Source organism: Canis lupus, chromosome 22 (assembly GCF_011100685.1).
Source record: "Canis lupus familiaris isolate Mischka breed German Shepherd chromosome 22, alternate assembly UU_Cfam_GSD_1.0, whole genome shotgun sequence".
NCBI classification, from domain to species: Eukaryota; Metazoa; Chordata; class Mammalia; order Carnivora; family Canidae; genus Canis; species Canis lupus.
In genome coordinates, this window is record NC_049243.1 from 27,142,320 (window position 1) to 27,161,236 (window position 18,917).

General features: G+C 33.6%; 1 protein-coding gene across 9 annotated transcripts in view; it reads left to right on the forward strand.

Annotated features, from left to right (window-relative positions):
• The window catches only part of PIBF1 (progesterone immunomodulatory binding factor 1), a 197,848-nt gene that overhangs the window by 102,695 nt on the left and 76,236 nt on the right, over nucleotides 1-18,917 (forward strand). For all 9 annotated transcript variants that reach the window (XR_005376364.1, XR_005376365.1, XR_005376363.1 and 6 more), the window contains 2 exons: nucleotides 9,782-9,947; nucleotides 16,626-16,776. Coding sequence is in view for 6 of the 9 variants with exons in the window: in XM_038569726.1 (XP_038425654.1) it covers nucleotides 9,782-9,947; nucleotides 16,626-16,776 (317 nt within the window). In the remaining 3 variants the exon portion in view is untranslated. The remainder of the gene's footprint in view (nucleotides 1-9,781; nucleotides 9,948-16,625; nucleotides 16,777-18,917) is intronic.

The following is an 18,917-nucleotide window of genomic DNA, read 5'->3' on the forward strand; positions in this document are numbered from 1 at the left end:
AAACATTTTTTATATCCCTTTTTGCCTTATTCAGTACTTTGTGTGTTAACCATAATAAGTTGATTTCTTTTCTTTGAGCTATGTATTTTGGAAAAATAAGACAAAACTATGATTAGCTTCTATCCCGCTACTGTTCATACTTGACATTACTCCATAAAAGCATCCTCTAAAAGTACTTATTCTTGTGAGTTTTTTTTCTAAGAGCAGTTTTTAGGTTCAAAGCAAAATCAAGAGGAAAATAGATCTTATGACTATTTTAGATTCAGTTTTATATATTTTGATTTTTTAAAATGTATCCTAACACTCTGCAGTATATGCTAAAGGCAGCAGGAAATAGTTTTGAGTGTTGTAAAGCACTGATATAATAAATACTCTTGGTTCAGAGGATGATTCAAGCTGAATTTTAAGTGTCACGTTGCCACATAAGGGAAAATAGCTGCCCATTCAAACACTATTATAAAATATTTCACTCTAATTTTATCTTATGTATGCTTTGATTTATTTTAAGGCTACATTCCTCTCATTTATTTCACTTAAGTACTTTTATCCTCACATACCTGCAGCACCTATTTTTTGCCTTTATAAGATGGCCAAACATTACTGCATATTATTTATTAATGACATTACATATTTTATTTGATCATGATATGATAGATGCATTGAATTACTCTAAATGGATGCTTGAAATTCTTATAAATCCATGGTGCAGTTGTTAAACATACTCAGCGTTTTTAACCCAGCAAAAAAAGATTTCTCACATTCATTTAAGAATTAGTCTGTAAGCCAAAAATGACAGATGTAGTCTTACAGCTGAGAAGTGAACTTGTTGAAGAAATTGAAATGGCAGAAACATTTGGAGAAATACCCCAGTACCTTTAAATTCTTTTCTCTTGTCCTGTAGTAACCATTGTTGCAACATTGATGGCTATTTTTATAACTTTTCTCTATCTGGTTTCTCTTTGGCTTAGAGAATTTCACAACTGAAAGGAAAAGATCAGAGTTACCAGAACTCTGATTCTTTGTAATTTTATATTCATATTTTTTAACTTAAGTAATTGTTCTCCTGATTTTCATTAAAAACAGTTTTCATTCAGTATCAAGATACATATTTTAAAATTTAGTAATATCAAGATGATAAAAACAGAGAAAACATTTGGCAGAACAACAAATAAAATCTCTTAAAAAGCAATTTCTATTTTAATATTTAAATAACATTTTCTATTTTAATATCAATGAAAAGAAAGCAATTTCAGATGTGTACTCTAACATATATTAAGTTTTCTGGGATTTGTTATTTCTTTTCTTTTCTCTTTCTTTCTTTCTTTCTTTCTTTTTTTTTTTTCTGAAGTTTGATTTGCCCACATATGGTATAACACCCAGTGCTCATCCCATCAAGTGCCCTCCTCAGTGTGGAGTTTGTTATTTCTTTGGGAGTTTTTTGTTTTGTTTTGATTTTGTGTATTTCAGAGGTTTTGGGGGGGTGGGGTTTTTTGCTTTTGTTTTGTTTTTGCTTTTTTGAAGTACCAATTAGGAATTATAGATTGAGTGTGGTACAACAACAGTGCTTATTATTCTTGGAATCAGAAGTCTTTCAAATGTTTCAGAATTTTAAAGAACTAACCAACCAAGATTTATTCTACTAGACATTGATGATATATACTTCATCCCTTGCTTGGCTAATAATACTTTATTGTGAGAAGTAAGATATATTTGAGCCAGAATTATTTGTATCAAAGGTAATGTTTCATTTTTTAATTTGCCTGTATCAAAAACTTTTGAGTTGCATGTAGTAAAATTATTTTTTAGTCAAATCACGTAACACAAAAACAACTAACTTTTTTCTCTAGCTTTCCTTTTCCCAGATATCTTTAGCTATAGTGAAACCATTTTTTTTTTAGGATTTACACTTTTTCTTTTCTTTTTCTTTTTATATAAATGTAAATATCCTTATGTGATTTTAGATATATCTGTAATACATATCTATATGTATACGTAAGTAAATGAGTCAAGTTTATATTTTTAAAAGAAACACATCAGAATATATGGATCCAAATGAGAATACCCTGCACTAAAGTAGACATGTTTGGGGCTCTTATACTTCTCTCTACTGTACTGGTTTTAGTCAATAGGACTGCTTTACAAGCATAGTCCTTGGAGCAGCCATCAACTGGAAAGGCCTTATTCCTTCAAAGATGTATTTTGGTTCAGAAATTCAGACGTTATTCAGAATAAAACCCATCGCATTGTGTGGGTGAATAAACTGTGTGCTACTATTTGGTGTAAAAAATTAGGTTAAGAAATTGGGGAGAGATGAAATGTCTAACAATAGAGAAATACTTAATGGAAAATTATGGGGCCAATAATAATGCTTATGAAAGGGGTTTAATAGTATAAAAGCTTTTTAAGTTTTATCAGCAAGGGGCTGCCTGGGTGGCTCTATGGTTTAGCGCCACCTTCCGCTCAGGGTGTGATCCAGGAGACCTGGGATGGAGTTCCACACCAGGCTCCCTGCGTGGAACCTACCTCTCCCTCTGCCTGTGTCTCTGCCCTGCTTCTCCCTCTGCCTCTCTCTCTTTCTCTCTCTCTCTCTCTCTATCTCTCCCTCTCACTCTTCCTGTTGTCTCTCATGAATAAAATAATAAAATCTTTAAAAAAGAATCAGCAAAAACAAGGATATCAAATTCTATGTGAAGGTGTGATTTACATATATAAAGAGCATAGTAAACATATAATATCAAAGATTGGTGAGGATGTAGATAAACCATATTTCATATACTTCTGGTAATATTTTAAATTTATATTGCTATTTGGGAGGAAAATTGGGCAGAATCTATTAAAACTTAAAATCTTTTGACACAATTCCAATTCATGATATCACTCTTAGAGAAACATTCACTTGTGCATAGGAGGCATTATTTGGATGATCTTGAAAATACTAGATTTAATTTTTAAAAATTAGAAAGAATTGAATATTCATCAGCTTAGAATTAAATAAATGGAGTGATATTAATTAAATAATTTTGTCTGCATTGTGATCTCCTGTGTAGCAAATGAAAGTAATGAGGTACTGACAGGGAAAGATCTGAAAACATACTCTTAAGTGAAAAAAGGAATTTACAGGGTATTTGTGACACAATGCCATTTTTTTTAAAGTAAGAGGAAATGGATATATCCTTCTGTGTATAATACATGTACGTTGTTTAAAAAAATCTAGAAAAATACACAGAAAATTGATAATGATATTTATCTCTAAAAGGAGAAATGGATTTGAGAGTGGTAATGAAAAAATCTTTATTCTTTATCTGTAATATTTGAAGCTTTTGCCCTAAGAATGGATTTGATAAATTTCTTACAGAATTGAAAATAAATTTGAAAATGTTTACTTGTGCAGAGAAGATAAGAAATATATATAGATATAAACAGCAGTTATCATTATGAGCTTATGAATGATATTTGTCTTTTATTATATAATCAGTATAAACATTTAAAAGACTTTTTTAAAAAGACACCAACTGTAAATGGTGAAAGGACATTTCTTATGTGACTTTTTAATTACCTCAGTATAAAAATGAATCAAAATATTTTTTAATTTATTTATTTTTAAGGATTTATTTATTTATTTATTTATTTGAGAGAGAGAGAGAGAGAAAACGCAGGAGTGGGAGGAGTGGCAGAGAAAGAGAATCTTTAAGCAGACTCCTCACTGAGCACAGAACCTGATATGTAACGATCCATCTCAGGACCCATGAGATTATGATCTGAACCAAAACCAAGAGTCAGACACTTAACCAACAGAGCCACCCAGACACCCCTCAAAACTATTTTCTAAACAATAACAGAATTATTTGTTCAAATAAGTATCTTTTTCCCAGTCCTATGAAATACTTGCACTCATCCTGTTAACCAGCTGAGCCACCCAGGCACCCCTCAGTGATGCTGTTTGTGGTTCATTGGTATCTAATAATTAATACCTAACACAGGTGTGCAGTAAGTATTTTTAAATGAATTTGATGTTAATGAATGAAATATTTTGGTTAATGGAAAGTTAGCCCTATATAAAATAGCAATTTTAAAAGAATAAATTTAAAATATACTTTTGTAAAAAAGTATTGTGTCTTCCTGTGCCTCACTTTTAGTATGCTTTAAATATGTACTTGGTAGAAATCTAGTTAATGTACTGTTCTATATATGTATGTGTGTGTGTATATATACACACACACAGATATATACTGTTGGAACCAGAGGAAAAAAAAACTTTAGACATAATTAAAAACTCAAGGATTTTGTATCTTTAACCTAAGACAATTAGCTTTTTCTCAGTCATAGGAGCAAAAAATCCAAAAAAAAAAAAAAAAAAAACAGGTTTTTTCCTCAATTCTTAGTTGGAGTAAGTGAATCTTATGGTTTGGTTATTTATTCAGTAATTTATTCAGAGGCATTTTGGACATGTTATACAGTTTAGAAATACATGTGGTACAGGTCTAGAAACACAACCAAAATTCTTTGTAAAAAGAATGAGTCTTATCCCCTGGGAATTAGAAATAGCAGGCACAAAGATTATTCAAGGCGTGGATTAGTTATTAGCTCAACCAAAATGAATAATTTGAAAAGGATCATCAAATCAGAGAGGCCCTATTAAAAGAATAAAGAGGAAGGGGCCCCTGGATAGCACGGTGGGTTGAGCGACTAACTCTTGGTTTCGGCTTGGGTCATGATCTTGGGGTCATGGAATTGGCCCCCTGCATTCAGCTCTGAGCTCAGCAAGGAGTCTGCTGTGGTGTGTTTCTCTCTCTCTCTCTCTCTCTCTCAAGTGAACAGATAAATCTTTCCAAAAAAAAGGACAAAGAAAAGTCTGAGACAGCAAAATAGAATGGGATTGGGGGATTGGTAGCCCACCTATGTAAGATGGATTCTCAGTTGACTAGAGATATCAGCCCCTGTCAACTCCAATTTCTCACAGCAAAATCCACCAAAGGCTTCCTATCTGGAGACTCCAGTGCATCTCTGTTTCAAAGTGTTCCCTTTACGTGCAAGTTTATCAGCAGCCTCTGCCCCATTTACTTTTAAATTTTATAATGAGATATCCTCCTCACACAAAGGATAGTGGTCCAGCCATGACTATCTACTCCTTTGTATTTTTCTGAGTCCCACAGTATTTTCTCTGTGTTGACCCAGAATACCTTTGAATCCTTTCTCTTTCTCTCAGTTAATCCACCTAGTGCCTGACTACTAAAAATCCTTCCCTAAACCCTTGCCAGACACTGAAAATCCTGTTACTTTGCTTAGCTTCTTTTGCCAATCTTCCTTGTGCAGATTTTACTTCCTATATTCTGTCTACACACAGTTGTCCTCTGGCACACAGACAAATGCCTTGCCTCAACTGCTGCACTGCCTTCCTTCCAGATTGGACAAGCTCTTAAAACTTCTTAATGGAAGGACTGCTTCCTGGTCCTGATGATTACAGGAACTTCACCACTGAATATAATCTATTTTGGGTATTTTACCTTAGGATGGCTATCTACCAAATGAGAATAGATAACTGGGTTCAGTTATCTAAATATCCAGTTTTAACATTGAGATAGCCATGAACATTTTGTGTACAAAATTCAAAGATCAGTTGTTTCTTGGGGGCATAAAAAAACTGACATTAAATAAAAGGTTAATTATATAGGTCCTTCACCTTTTTATCCAACAATAAACTTGTTGATAGAGTTGGAAATAAACCATATGCATTTCTTGGCTTAATAATCAGAGTGTAATGAGCAAAACTTTCATCATAGTGTATATGTAAAGACTACTCCTATAAATACGGTTATAAAATCTTGTTGTTATTGGGGCACCTGGGTGGCATAGTCGGTTAAGCGTCCAACTCTTGGTTTCAGTGAAGGTCGTGACCTCAGGATCTTGAGTGGCTTCCATCTCCATGCTCAGTACGGAGTCTGCTTGAGCTTCTCTCAACCTCTCCCTCGGCCCGTCGACTCATGCTCTCTCTAAAATAAGTAAATATTATTTTTTAAAAACCTGTTGTTATTTAGTGTTTTATACAGTGCTTTTATTCAAATGAGTTCTACCATTTCTTTTTTTTTTTTTTTTTTTTTTATTTATGATAGTCACAGAGAGAGAGAGAGAGAGGCAGAGACACAGGCAGAGGGAGAAGCAGGCTCCATGCACCGGGAGCCTGATGTGGGATTCGATCCCGGGTCTCCAGGATCGCGCCCTGGGCCAAAGGCAGGCGTCAAACCGCTGCGCCACCCAGGGATCCCGAGTTCTACCATTTCTGAGAATTGAATAGCATGTTGATGTTGATCTTTCTCCTACAGTTGTTTCTCAGCATTGCAGAACATACCATGCTACTTGGAATTACTTCACCATAGCCTGCAAACATTTCTTATGGGTCAGCATGTCTGTAGCTCCCTTTTTTACAGATGTTTTTTGCCTTTTAACTTCTCTCCTTCTATCTCTTTATAGGAAATTTGACCTCTCAGGGTTACTGTGCTGAATCAGATTGTCAAACATAAAGTTGTTAACATGTGAATAATAATGACTTCATTCAAATAAGATGTCCGTTCACCTTATGAGGATAAGATGAGAAATCAGAATCAATAAAGTAAAATGTGACAGGTTATATCACCAAAACAAGCAAGCAGGAATTACCTGAGATCGCAGTGCTCACTCTTTTCATCACCTGATCCTCATGCTGGAACTGCTTTTGCAGCTGTTTCTTCAGCATCGTCACAGCTCACTTTAACAAATTCAGAATTTTTACATAGGCATCTAAACTGGAGGCAAATTATTTCATTGTATAAACAACACAGGAATAAATTAGTACTTTAGAATTATCATTTGACTTATAGAAGTGTCAATTTATTAAACTTAGTGTTCTCAAATTTCTAGGAGATACCTATTGTTATTTAACTTCTCAATAAAGGATAAGAGTAATAGTGCTAAAAGTGACTTTCTAATGCTGTGTAGTGAATAAGAACAGGTGGAGCAAAAAGCTGAGCCTGTAATTTCCTATTTAGAGTTGGCATTGATTACCCACAATGTCTTGAATCCATAAAAAAGCAAACTTTGCAGTTTAATCTTTTCAAAGCAATTTTAAAGATCAATATCACATTCTAAATGACTTACCTAGAATTTATTTTGGTAATGCAGTGTCGTGTGTTCCCTAGTTAGCATACAAAATAGATATTGATTTCACACGTTTTATACACTTATGTTTATAAAACAATCTACCCCGAGGACATTTTCGTGTCAGTAAAATGTTGGATTAACAAATGTTTGAGTAAAAGAACTTTTTTTTGCCACTTCACACCCATGAGAATAGCTGTAATAAAAGAAAATAGACAATAGTAAGTGTTGATAAAAATGTGGAGAAATTGGCCCCCTCCTAACTGCTGGTGGGACTGTAAAATAGTCCAGCCATATTGGAAAGCAATTTGAGAGTTCCTCAGAGGTTAAAAATAGAGTGAGGGATCCCTGGGTGGCGCAGCGGTTTAGCGCCTGCCTTTGGCCCAGGGCGCGATCCTGGAGACCCAGGATCGAATCCCACGTCGGGCTCCCGGTGCATGGAGCCTGCTTCTCCCTCTGCCTATGTCTCTGCCTCTCTCTCTCTGTGTGACTATCATAAATAAATAAAAATTAAAAAAAAAAAATAGAGTGACCATTTGACCCAGCAACTCTTTTCCTAGATATATAACCAAGAGAAAAATATGTTTACACAAAAACTTCTACACAGATGTTCATAGCAACATTATTCATAATAGCAAAAAGGTAGAAACAGCCTATATGTCCATCAGCTGATGAATGGATAAACAAAATGTGGTATATCCGTGCAATGAAATACCATTCAGCCAAAAAAAGGAATGGAGTACTTATTCATGGTACAACCTGGATGAACCTTGAAAACATCAAAGTCATATTATATTATTTTATTTGTATGAAATGTCCAGAGTAAGCAAATCCATGGAGCAAGAAAGTAAAGTAGTGGTTGCCAGGGCCTGGGGGGAGAGGGAAATGGGGAGTGCTTGCTAAGTGGATATGAGTTTCTTATTTGGGATGATAGAAACATTTTGTAATTAGATAATGGTGATGCACAACTTTGTGAATATATAAAAACTATAAAAACTGAGTTGCCTACTTCTAAGGATTAATTTTATGGTGTATATATTATGTCTCAAAAAATAGCAGTGTTTGCTTACCTATATAAAAATATTTTTAAGATAAAAATGTAAAAATTTTATGTGTGTATGTGTGTGTGTATAATTACTGGCAGGACTTTCCAAAATGTTAAACACATAAGCTGGTATTCACCTGAAAGCCTTGCTATATATTAAATCATGTGTACCAATATACATTGAACTTCCACCAATCTGAATGTCAGATGTTTTTTCAAAGACAAAAGAATGCCAGAAGTGAAGTAGCCAAGAGCAAATATCTCATGCATATCTTTCTTGATTATTCTTTGAATGTTATTTTATTATCACCTCATGAAATGACCTTTAAAAGCTTATCTGATCTAAGAATTATCAGTTCAGAATATCATGTAGTACTAGAAAGACCAATTACTATAGAGTCAAATATGGCTGGATTTGAGACCCAACCTATTATTTCCTAGCAGCTTCTTCCGGTTAAATTCTCTGACATCTCTGAGCCTTAGGTTTCTCATTGCAAAATCCCTAGTAGGGTTGTTGTGAGGATTACATGAGATACCCTGAATAAAATAGACTGTGTTCTCTGCTTCCCTGCAGTACATATACTCTGTTTCTTATCTCTACACTTTCCACCCCAGTCTTCCTTATATACTCCCCACTACACAAACTCAGATCTATACAAACCAAATTATGTCTCCTTCTTCTATTCCTATTGAACCAAGGGATTACCCTATTGAAGTACTTGCCATATTGAATTTTCATGTTTATTTGCCTATCTTCCCCAGAAAACTAACTTGTTGGGAGGGGAGCCATTTTGTCTACATTGTATATACATTTACCTAGCATAGGGACTAGCTGAATAAATATTTGAATAAATGAATTTTAATAACATATCTAGCATTTTATTGGGTTCATAATAGCTCTCTAAAACAGTATAATGTGTCCTGTGTTTTCCTCTCTAGAACATAATCGTCCTGAAGCATTTTCAAATTTATAATATGTGGTGATTTATATATGGAAAGGGTTTTATTACTAGTTAGACCTATGGTATGAAGAAAATGTTCCTTATCTGTATTATAAAAGACTATTTGTTATATATTTATCTCTGTAATGTGTGCATTATGTTTTCTTGTAATATCCAAATATATATATTTACTAACTTAAAATTTATTTTACAAAAGTCCTAAGAATTTGCAGTCCAATGCGCATATTTCCTGCCATCCTCTGACGTTACTTAGAAAGTAGCAGGCTTAGAATCAGTTTTGCTGTAGATTTAAGAAGGCCTTTGAAATGTATAGAAATTAAATCATTTTAAGCAATATAACTGAAACTTGCTCTTATTATTTTTTATTTTAAATGTCTTACAAAATAATAATAATAGGCAATATTTGGGGATGGAAGGAATAAAAAAAAGGAAGCAGTAGAGGTAGTTTAATTGGTATGTTTTGTTCTCCACACTTAGCATATTTCCATACGTATGCCTATCTAAATTATTTACAAAAGCTTTGCTGTATAAGTTATTAACTACATAATAATATGGGGGTATAGAAAAAAGTAGAAGTCATGTTTATGTTTATATAAATCATTGAGATTTCTGTAAAGTCTCATAACCATTCTGTTTCTTTCAGGTACAGAGAACTGCAACTTAGTACAGAAAGCAAAGTAATGGAATATCTCCATCAAAGTAAATTAAAATCTTTTGAAACTGAGCGTGTTCAACTTATACAAGAGGAAACTGCAAGAAATCTCACACAGTGTCAATTGGAATGTGAAAAATATCAGAAAAAATTAGAGGTACGTATACAAACTTTTCTTTTAAAATTAGCATAAGAAGAGTGTGGAGTCTGCTTAAGATTCTTTCTCCCTCTCTGTCCCCCTTTGCTCCTCCCTCCACCCATGTGCTCTCCCCCTCTCTCTCTAGAATAAGTAAAATCTTAAAAAAAAAAAAGAAAGAAAGAAAAAAAAATAGCATAACATGGGGCCCTGGCTGGCTCAGCCAGTAAAACATGCAACTCTTGATCTCGGGGTCATGAGTTAGAGTCCCACTTTGAGCATAGATTTTAATTTTAAAAAATAATAAATAAAATAATAAAATTAGCATAGCATGTAAGCTCAATAAGTATAGGGTGAATATCATATTGAGCTTTATTTTACCTGTAGGACCTAGCACTGTCTTGTACTTGTACATGAGAGCATGCATACACACACACACACACACACTCACAAGATATGTGTATTTCAGAAAGATGTGTAACAAAAAGGACTGGAATTGTTAGAAAATGAAAAAAAAATCTCATTCTCAGCAATCAAAAATATATAATTACTTGGAATATTTTTAATAAGAATAATGCAGAGCCTATGTTAAGAAAAGCATACCACTTCACTAATATATAAGAAACACCATCTTTCTGGAAGGTAATATTCAGTATTACATATTTTCTTATTTTTATCAAGTAATATATGTTTATTTTTAATCAAATACTAACATGCTTGTTTTTAACTGAACAAAGTAATTCTGTAGTATAACTGGGAAAAAAAACAAAGAATAATTTTTAGGATCTCCTTATTTGTTTTAGAGAGAGTGAGAGAGATAGCATGTGCATGTGAATGGTGGGAGGAACAGGGGGTGAATATTAAGCAAACTCCCCACTGAGCTCAATCTCTCAACAATGAAATCATGACCTGAGCTAAAACCACTAGTTAGATACTCAATTGACTGAGCCACCCAGGTTCCCCAAGAATAAAAAAAATTTTGAAGAAAATTGTTAAAAAGAAATAATGAAAAGAAATGTGTATCACATTTTAAAATTCATTGAGGCAAGAACAATTAAAACACACTGAAGAAACATCCATAAGTCGTATCAGGTACAAGCTCATGACCCATAATTACATAAATTTAAGAATGTATTCATTGTAAAGGTTATATTACAAATCAGGGGGAAAGGTGGATTAGACAACAAATAGTGCTGTGATAATCATTTGAGTATTTAGAGAAAACAGTTTACATACTTCACACTGCATATCAAAATAAAACTCAAATGGATCCTAGATAAATGTAAATACAGAACTATAAAACTATTAAAAGTAAATACAGATGAAATTTTATATCAGTTTGGGGATTAATTCTGTTGATGTGTTGATTAAAAGCAGGGGAAGGGCACTGGGGTGGCTCAATCAGTTAAGCATCTGCCTTCGGCTCAGGTCATGGTCCCAGGGTTCTGGGATTGAGCCCCACATTGGGCTCCCTGCTCAGCGGGCTCCGTCCTCTGCCTTTCTCCCTGCTTGTGCTCTCTCTCTCTGTCAAATAAATAAATAAACTCTTAAAAAAAAATAAAAATTAAAAAAATAGGGGAAGAAATATAAGAAAAATAAAACGTTTAATGTTTCTATTAAAGGGCAAAATGAAGACTGAAAAATATTTGTGTTATGTAGGAGAAAGGGCTGTGTCTTTACTTTTGAAAGATCTCTTATCAAAACGATATACCTTCCTCTTCTAGAAAATAGATGGAAAGAAGGAATGTACTGGTTTTAAGGAAAGATATGCAAATTGCTAAAAAATAGATGAAAACATGCATTCTCCCTAATAATTACAGAATTGTGAATTTAAACTCTTTTCTAGCTTTACGTAGATCTGTTTATTGTTTTCAGACTACTGGCAAGAGTACCAGTAAGAGGAAATCTCATGCAGTTAGAAAATGGAACATACATCTCTTCTGAGGACAATATGGTGACCTATGTTAAAGTCCTTAAAAAAATTGATCCAGTAATTTTAAAGGAATATTATCTGAGGAAATAATAAGAGATGTTTGTAAGAGTTTGTATTAATGGAATATATCACAGCCTTATTTATTATAGTAAAAATTAGAATTTGTTTAAGTAGTAGATAAACAATTTTCAGTTAGTATGTTATAAACCGTATTTTTTGTGGGACACCTGGGTGGCTCAGTGGTTGAGTGTCTGCTTTCAGCTCAGGGCATGATCCCAGGGACCTGGAATTGAGTCCCATGTCCGGCTCCCCATGGGGAGCCTGCTTCTCCTTCTCCCTCTGCCTGTGTGTCTCTGCCTCTCTTTCTGTGTCTCTCATGAATAAATAAATAAAATATTTTTTAAAATAAAATAAAACTATATTTTTGCTATAAACATGAATTCTATGGTTACATGTAATCGTGTTCCTGAATATTTTAGATTTGTGGGAAATAATTTTAAAAATCGAATGAAAGTATAATAATGTCATTAGCATGATTAATTAGCTAATAAGTTTTCATTACAATACTCTCTCAGAGATTACGTTTCTGCAAAGCATTCTGATAAATAAAACTAAGATTAACAAGATAAAGATTCTCACAGAAAAATAAAGCCTTAGAGAAAAATATTAAAATGATATTAAATACATATATAAAGAAACAGAAACAAAAATTGTAGATAGTGTCTACTTCTAAAGCAAACTGGTGTTGAGCATTTAAAATTTTTTCAAATACCTTCTTCAGGAACCTACTACAGTCATAATCTGCAACGGCAGGTTCTCCCACACATTTTCAGTCAGACTGTATTTGATCAGCTCTAATTTGAAATTCATCTTTTCAAGGTATATTTTCCATAGTTTAAATTTCATAATTCCTAGCAAAATGCCTTTCTCTTTTTTTTCCCCCAGATTGGATGACTGTGCTTAAGAATGTGTCTTGAGGCAAGTGGAAAGGGGATGGGGGTATATATAGGAAGACAGGGAAACCATTTCCCTCTTACTCTGTACTTCTGTTTGTTTAAACATTTCACTAAATAATACTTTACAACACATGGTACTGATGTTTTTTGAACCATTCTATTATTTTTAGCTGGTTGCAATCCATATTGATTTCATTACCTCTTAAAGGTTACAACTTGCAGTATGAAAACCACTCTCCCATAGAGAGTGAGTGGTTAGTGAATTCAGTTGACTAGCAATTATTGTGTTTTTTTGTGTAAAGGTAATGGAGAAACATTTTGGCAAAAAATATTATGATTCTAAAAACTGATTGATAAAAGTGAGGCTTTAAGGAAATTTCTTTACATTTCCTCCTCTGTTAAACTGGGAGCCTTGAGAAGACAGGAACTATTCATTTATCATTATGTTGCCAATACCTAACACAATGCTTTGCTCATGGTGGATGCTCAGTAAATAATGAATGAATGAATGGTTTGGTGAATGTTACTATAGTAATATTATTGTTCGAATCCATTTTTCTGAAATCCTGGAAGGTATTTCTAAGAATTCTTATTTACAGTGAATTTAGAGAGAAATCTGTGAAAGATAAAGATTGTTGTATTTATGTACTTTTCTGTGGCTTTTACCCAATATTTTCATTGATTTATAATTTGGAGATAATATATTTTACTTCTTTTTTTTAAGATTTTATTCATTTATTCATGAGAGACAGAGAGAGAGAGAGAGAGGCAGAGACACAGGCAGAGGGAGAAACAGGCTCCATGCAGGGAGCCCAACGTGCGACTCAACCCCAGATCTCCGGAATCAGGCTCCGGGCCGAAGCATCCCTAAACCGCTGAGCCACCTGGGCTGCATATTTTACTTTAATTGCAAAGGCTCCCAAAATACAGACTTTATATTTTTATCTCTTTTTTAAAGCAATTATTGACCCAAAGTTTTTTTATCATTTTTTTTTCTTTATTTAAGATTTTATTTGTTCATGAGAGAGACACAGGCAGAGAGAGAAGCAGGCTCCTCGCAAGGAGCCCAATATGGAACTCGATCCGAGGACCAGGATCACAGCCTGAGCCAAAGGCAGATGCTCAACCGCTGAGCAATTCAGGCATCCCGTGTTATCATTTGTTTTATATGTAATTACATATATCATCTTATGTAATTTTGTATCATCATTCTATTATTTAAAGTAAGGAAATATCCACTGTGAAAGCTTAATATCTAATGGATTTCTAAAAGCAGCTGATCTATTTTATGCACTCATGTTTGAACTCAAATATTTGTATGTTGGTTTGTCATAAAGAATCTTTAATATAATAGCCTTCCATTGGTCCAGTAATCAAGTTCTTCTTTGGCTTTTCAGAAACACTAATAAATTTATAGCAACCAGTCAGACAAATCCAAAGTAAAAGGGAATTCTTCACCATGGAGTACAGAGGTATTAGGCAATCTCTCTTCTGTGTTACAAAATGGAGTACAGAGGTTTCTGGCAATCTCTCTTCTGTGTTACAAAAATAGGAATTTTAAATTATATTTCTCAATTTAATACTATTTTTTAAATCTCTTATTAAAATAATACTTTTTGGGATGCCTGGGTGGCTCAGCTGTTGAGCATCTGCGTTTGGTTCGGGCCTGATCCCAGATTCCCGGGATCAAGTCCTGCATCAGGCTCCTTGCATGGAGCCCCGCTTCTCTTCCCTCTGCCTGTTTCTCTGCCTCTCTCCCTCTCTGTGTGTCTCATGAGTAAATAAATAATCTTAAAAAATAAAATAAAATAATACTTTTTGAAATATCTCATCTTCAACATTTTGATTGTTCATATCTTTAGATGTCCATATCTGCAGGTTTTCATTGTGGTATTTTCATTGAGGGAAGTGGAGTACAGACGAAAAGTATCAACTGTGTTGTGAGAGTAGTCATTTAACACTGTTCTTACTGATCCTCTTTTGACCATGGAATTAGTGTGATCAGCCACCAAAGTCTTAATGAATTACATCTCAATATAGTAAATTCTATGAAAGCTCTAGATTATTTCACTGACTAGCGATTTAGTATAATGAATTAATAAGTCTCTAAAAAATATATTCCCAGCTGGCAAGAATAAAGAAGAAATAGTACTAAAAGATGAATTTTCTTTTTCTGATCTAATCAGGGACACTAAAATCATCATCATCATATAATCATCATCATCATAATCATCATTATTCCCATGTTATTCTTTCTTCATCTTCCAAAGAAAAAAATTTGGGAAGTGGAGGATAATGCTTAATTTATTTTGGCAGGAAGTTTTGATGGAAATAATTGAAGGAAAATAAGATAGAATAGGTTAAGGAAAATTAAATTGTAATTTTTGTTTGTAAAAACTGTAAATAGATCTGCATCTTCTCCTTTTTCCACATCAGAGAAAGCATACAATCACATTTGTTAAGGTGAACTTTATGTCATGAGAGAAAATAAATTGTGTTAAAAATTGTTTCATTATATGGGGTCCTGGGTGGCTCAGTCAGTTAATCGTTTGCCTTTGGTTTAAGTCATGATCCCAGGGTCCTGGGATCGAGCCCCACATGGGGCTCCCTGCTCAGTGGGGAGTCTCTCTCTCCCTCTGCCACTCCCCCTGCTTCTGCTCTCTCTCTCTCTATTTCAAATAAATAAATAATCTTTTTTTAAAAATTGTTTCATTATATAGAATTCAGAGTAATTAGCCAATGGATCTCTATTTCTACGAGCCATTTAATACAATGTTCTCATAATTCTTAAATTTGTAATAGTATTTTTCAAACTTACTGTGTTTCAGGCACTCTACTAAGCACCATGAATTTATCATCTTATGTAATCCAACAATGTTTTGAGTTAGTCCTAGAAAGAATAATTGCCTAAGATCCACAACGAATAAGTGTCAAAACCAGCAATGAAACCCAAATCTTTCTGGCTGTAAACCCATATTGTTAACCATAATACTCTATTGCTTCTAAGGAAATACTACATTGCTTACGCTGTATTGAGAAGCAACTGTAATACCACTCCATAATTTAGTCTGTACTAGTTAGCAAACTTTCTAGATAATTGGAATTTTATTTTAGCTTTGAAACATTTCCTTTGTCACTAGAAATAGTCTCTCTTTTTTTAGTGATTCCTTCAATGAATCACCGTTGAAGAATGTAGGATTTTTTTGTTCTTATACAAAATAACTCCAATTTCCATAGCTCTTATAATTTTTTAAATCCTTCCTTTCTATAGAAAGGCATTTTCTGATACTGCCCCAAGTGGTACTTCATATTTATCATTTTGATTTGTTGCTTTGAATTTATGATTGTTCAAGAAACCAGAACTCTCATTAAAACCACGGTAAGCATAGATGAAATAAGCTCTGATGGAAAACTGAGTATATTATTTTTATGCACAGTTTTGTAAGCCTGCAAGCCTTTCTCCAATAGCTACAATTGCCAAATAAATGACCCTCTGGTAAGTATGACATTCTTGCATTTCTTAGTTCTAACAAGCAAATGCTAATCTTATTTCTATAACTCTTAAGTTTTAATTTTGTTGTTTATTCAGTTCAAATAATAAAGTGCTTCATAGTTTTCAGTTGCAAACAACTGAATTATTTACCTTAGAAATAGATGTGTCTTACCTCCTCTCATCTCATTTGAGCTACTTTCTCCTCATATTTAAAGGAAAGGAGGAAAAAATCTAAAAGTATTTTTGTGTCACATATTTGTCTTAACTACTAACCTTTTTTAATTCTGCCTTGGCAATTTTTTTTCTTCCACTGTTAGGTTTTAACTAAAGAATTTTATAGTCTCCAAGCCTCTTCTGAAAAACGCATTACTGAACTTCAATCACGGAACTCTGAGCATCAGGCAAGGCTAGACATTTATGAGAGATTGGAAAAAGAGCTTGATGAAATAATAATGCAAACTGCAGAAAGTAAGTCACCCACTACCTCACACACACAGCTCTTACTGGCAGTACAGGGAACCTGGTATTGCTTCTAAAACTGCTTTGGTATATTTCGTATATTTTAAAAATTAATCTTAATTTCAGTAGTTGGCATTTAAAAAATAGGTTAACTGTGAGAGATTTTATTTTTCCATTTATTCAGTTCCATTGTTGAACAATTGAAAGTTTACATGTGCAAGAATCCAAAGCTGTGGATTTCATATGATAATTCTTGTTGATAAGAGTTCCTAATGTAGACCACTGGAAGAAACAAACATATCAAAGATAATTAAAGTAGCCAGATATGTGCTACTATCAATAAATAGGCATTTCTCAGTGGAAATACAGAAGAGTCATAAGTTAATTCCAACCTTGGAGGTGAGGAATATAACACCTAAGAGAGGAGGTGACACTTTGAATGAGTCTTGCAAAACAGAAATTTATTGAGTATGCTGGTTATAATCCTGGACCTTTAATTTCTACTTCTTCTATTTCCTTTTATTGTGCTGTCTTCCTGTGTTATCCTTGGTGTTAAGGGAATATTTTAAATCAGCCTTTCACCATTGACTGAGATGTTTGCTGCAGCACATTATTTTTGTTCAAAAGTTGGAAATATCAGGGGCATTCTTTATAAAGTAGGTTTAAAGTTCAATCGAAGCTGAGGTTAAATTCAAATCTATTTGGGACACATTTTCTTGTAAAGGCTGTGTAATATTTGTAGGCCAATTGAAGGAACACTTTTATTTCATTCCTATCACTTTTTTCCACTTCTGGGGTCAATATCTGATAACTTCAACAGTTTCCAAATTTGTCTTCAGTGTCTTCACTGGAGTCAGAGGAATCTTTATAAAACTCAGATTTGATTATACCATACACCTGCTTTAATGCCTCTCTGTCAATCTTCTTAAAACAGTATAAAGTCAGATTCTGTAGCATGACTTTTTAAATTGGACTCTCCTTTATCTTTCATGCCTTACCGTTCCCTATCATATCATCTTATTTTGAATGTTCCATACTCCTTCTTCATACCTTTGCATATGTCCCTCTGTCTAAACAAATTAGGAGTAGAACAGAGCTTCCTAAATCTGATAAATGGTATCTACAAAGAACCTACAGCTAACATCATACCTAATGATGAAGTAGAAATGCTTTCCCTTTAAGGGAGAGTACAAGGCAAGGATTTCTATTTTTATAAGTTATATTAAACATTATAATAAGTTTAAAATATGTTTTATGCTCCATTTATATGGAAATTAAAGGGCCTGTTAAGGCCCACTTTTAAAAATACCAGTACACACCTACCAGAATGGCTGAAATTAGACTGGTTATAGCAATGTTAGTGAGAATATAGAACAATTGCAGTTTGTTATAAAGCCAAACAACCTATCCAATAATCCAACAATCCTATTCCTATGTATTTTGCCCAAGAAAAAAGAAAGCATATACACACAAAAAGACTTTTACTAGGATATTCTTAGGAGCTGTATTTATAATAGTTGAAAACTGGCAGTAGCCCAGGTGACTATCACAGGAAAATGACTAAATAAACCATAATACATTTTATACTATAGAATACCACTCTTTAATAAAAAGAAAAAAACCTAATGGTTCTTCAACAACATGGAAAATCTGAAAAACTTTGTGCTTAGTCTAAGAAGCCTGATATAACTAAATTTATATAAAATTCTATATAAAGAGGAAAAACTAATCTGCAGTGACAAACTGCAGAACAGTGGTTGCCGGTAAAGATGATTGTCACCAAAAATTAACTGGGAAAAGAGATGTTAGGGAACTTTCTAGGGTGTTGGAATGTTCTGTATCTTTACAGGCTTTGTGTTACATGTGTGTGTATATTTCTCAGAACTCATTGAAGGTAGACTTAAGATTTCTACCTCTTACAATATGTAAATTTATTTTTTTTTTAGGAAGAACTAAATATTCAACTATAGTTGATAATTTACATGTTGAATTCAGCTGGTGAAGTATTTGACTCTTGATCTCAGCTCAGATCTTGATATCAGAGTTGTTAGTTCACACTGGGCATGGAGCCTACTTGAAAGGAAGGGAGGGAGGGAGGGGTATTGCCCAGAAGCTAAATAAGTTCCAATATAAAAAGAAAACCAGATTTC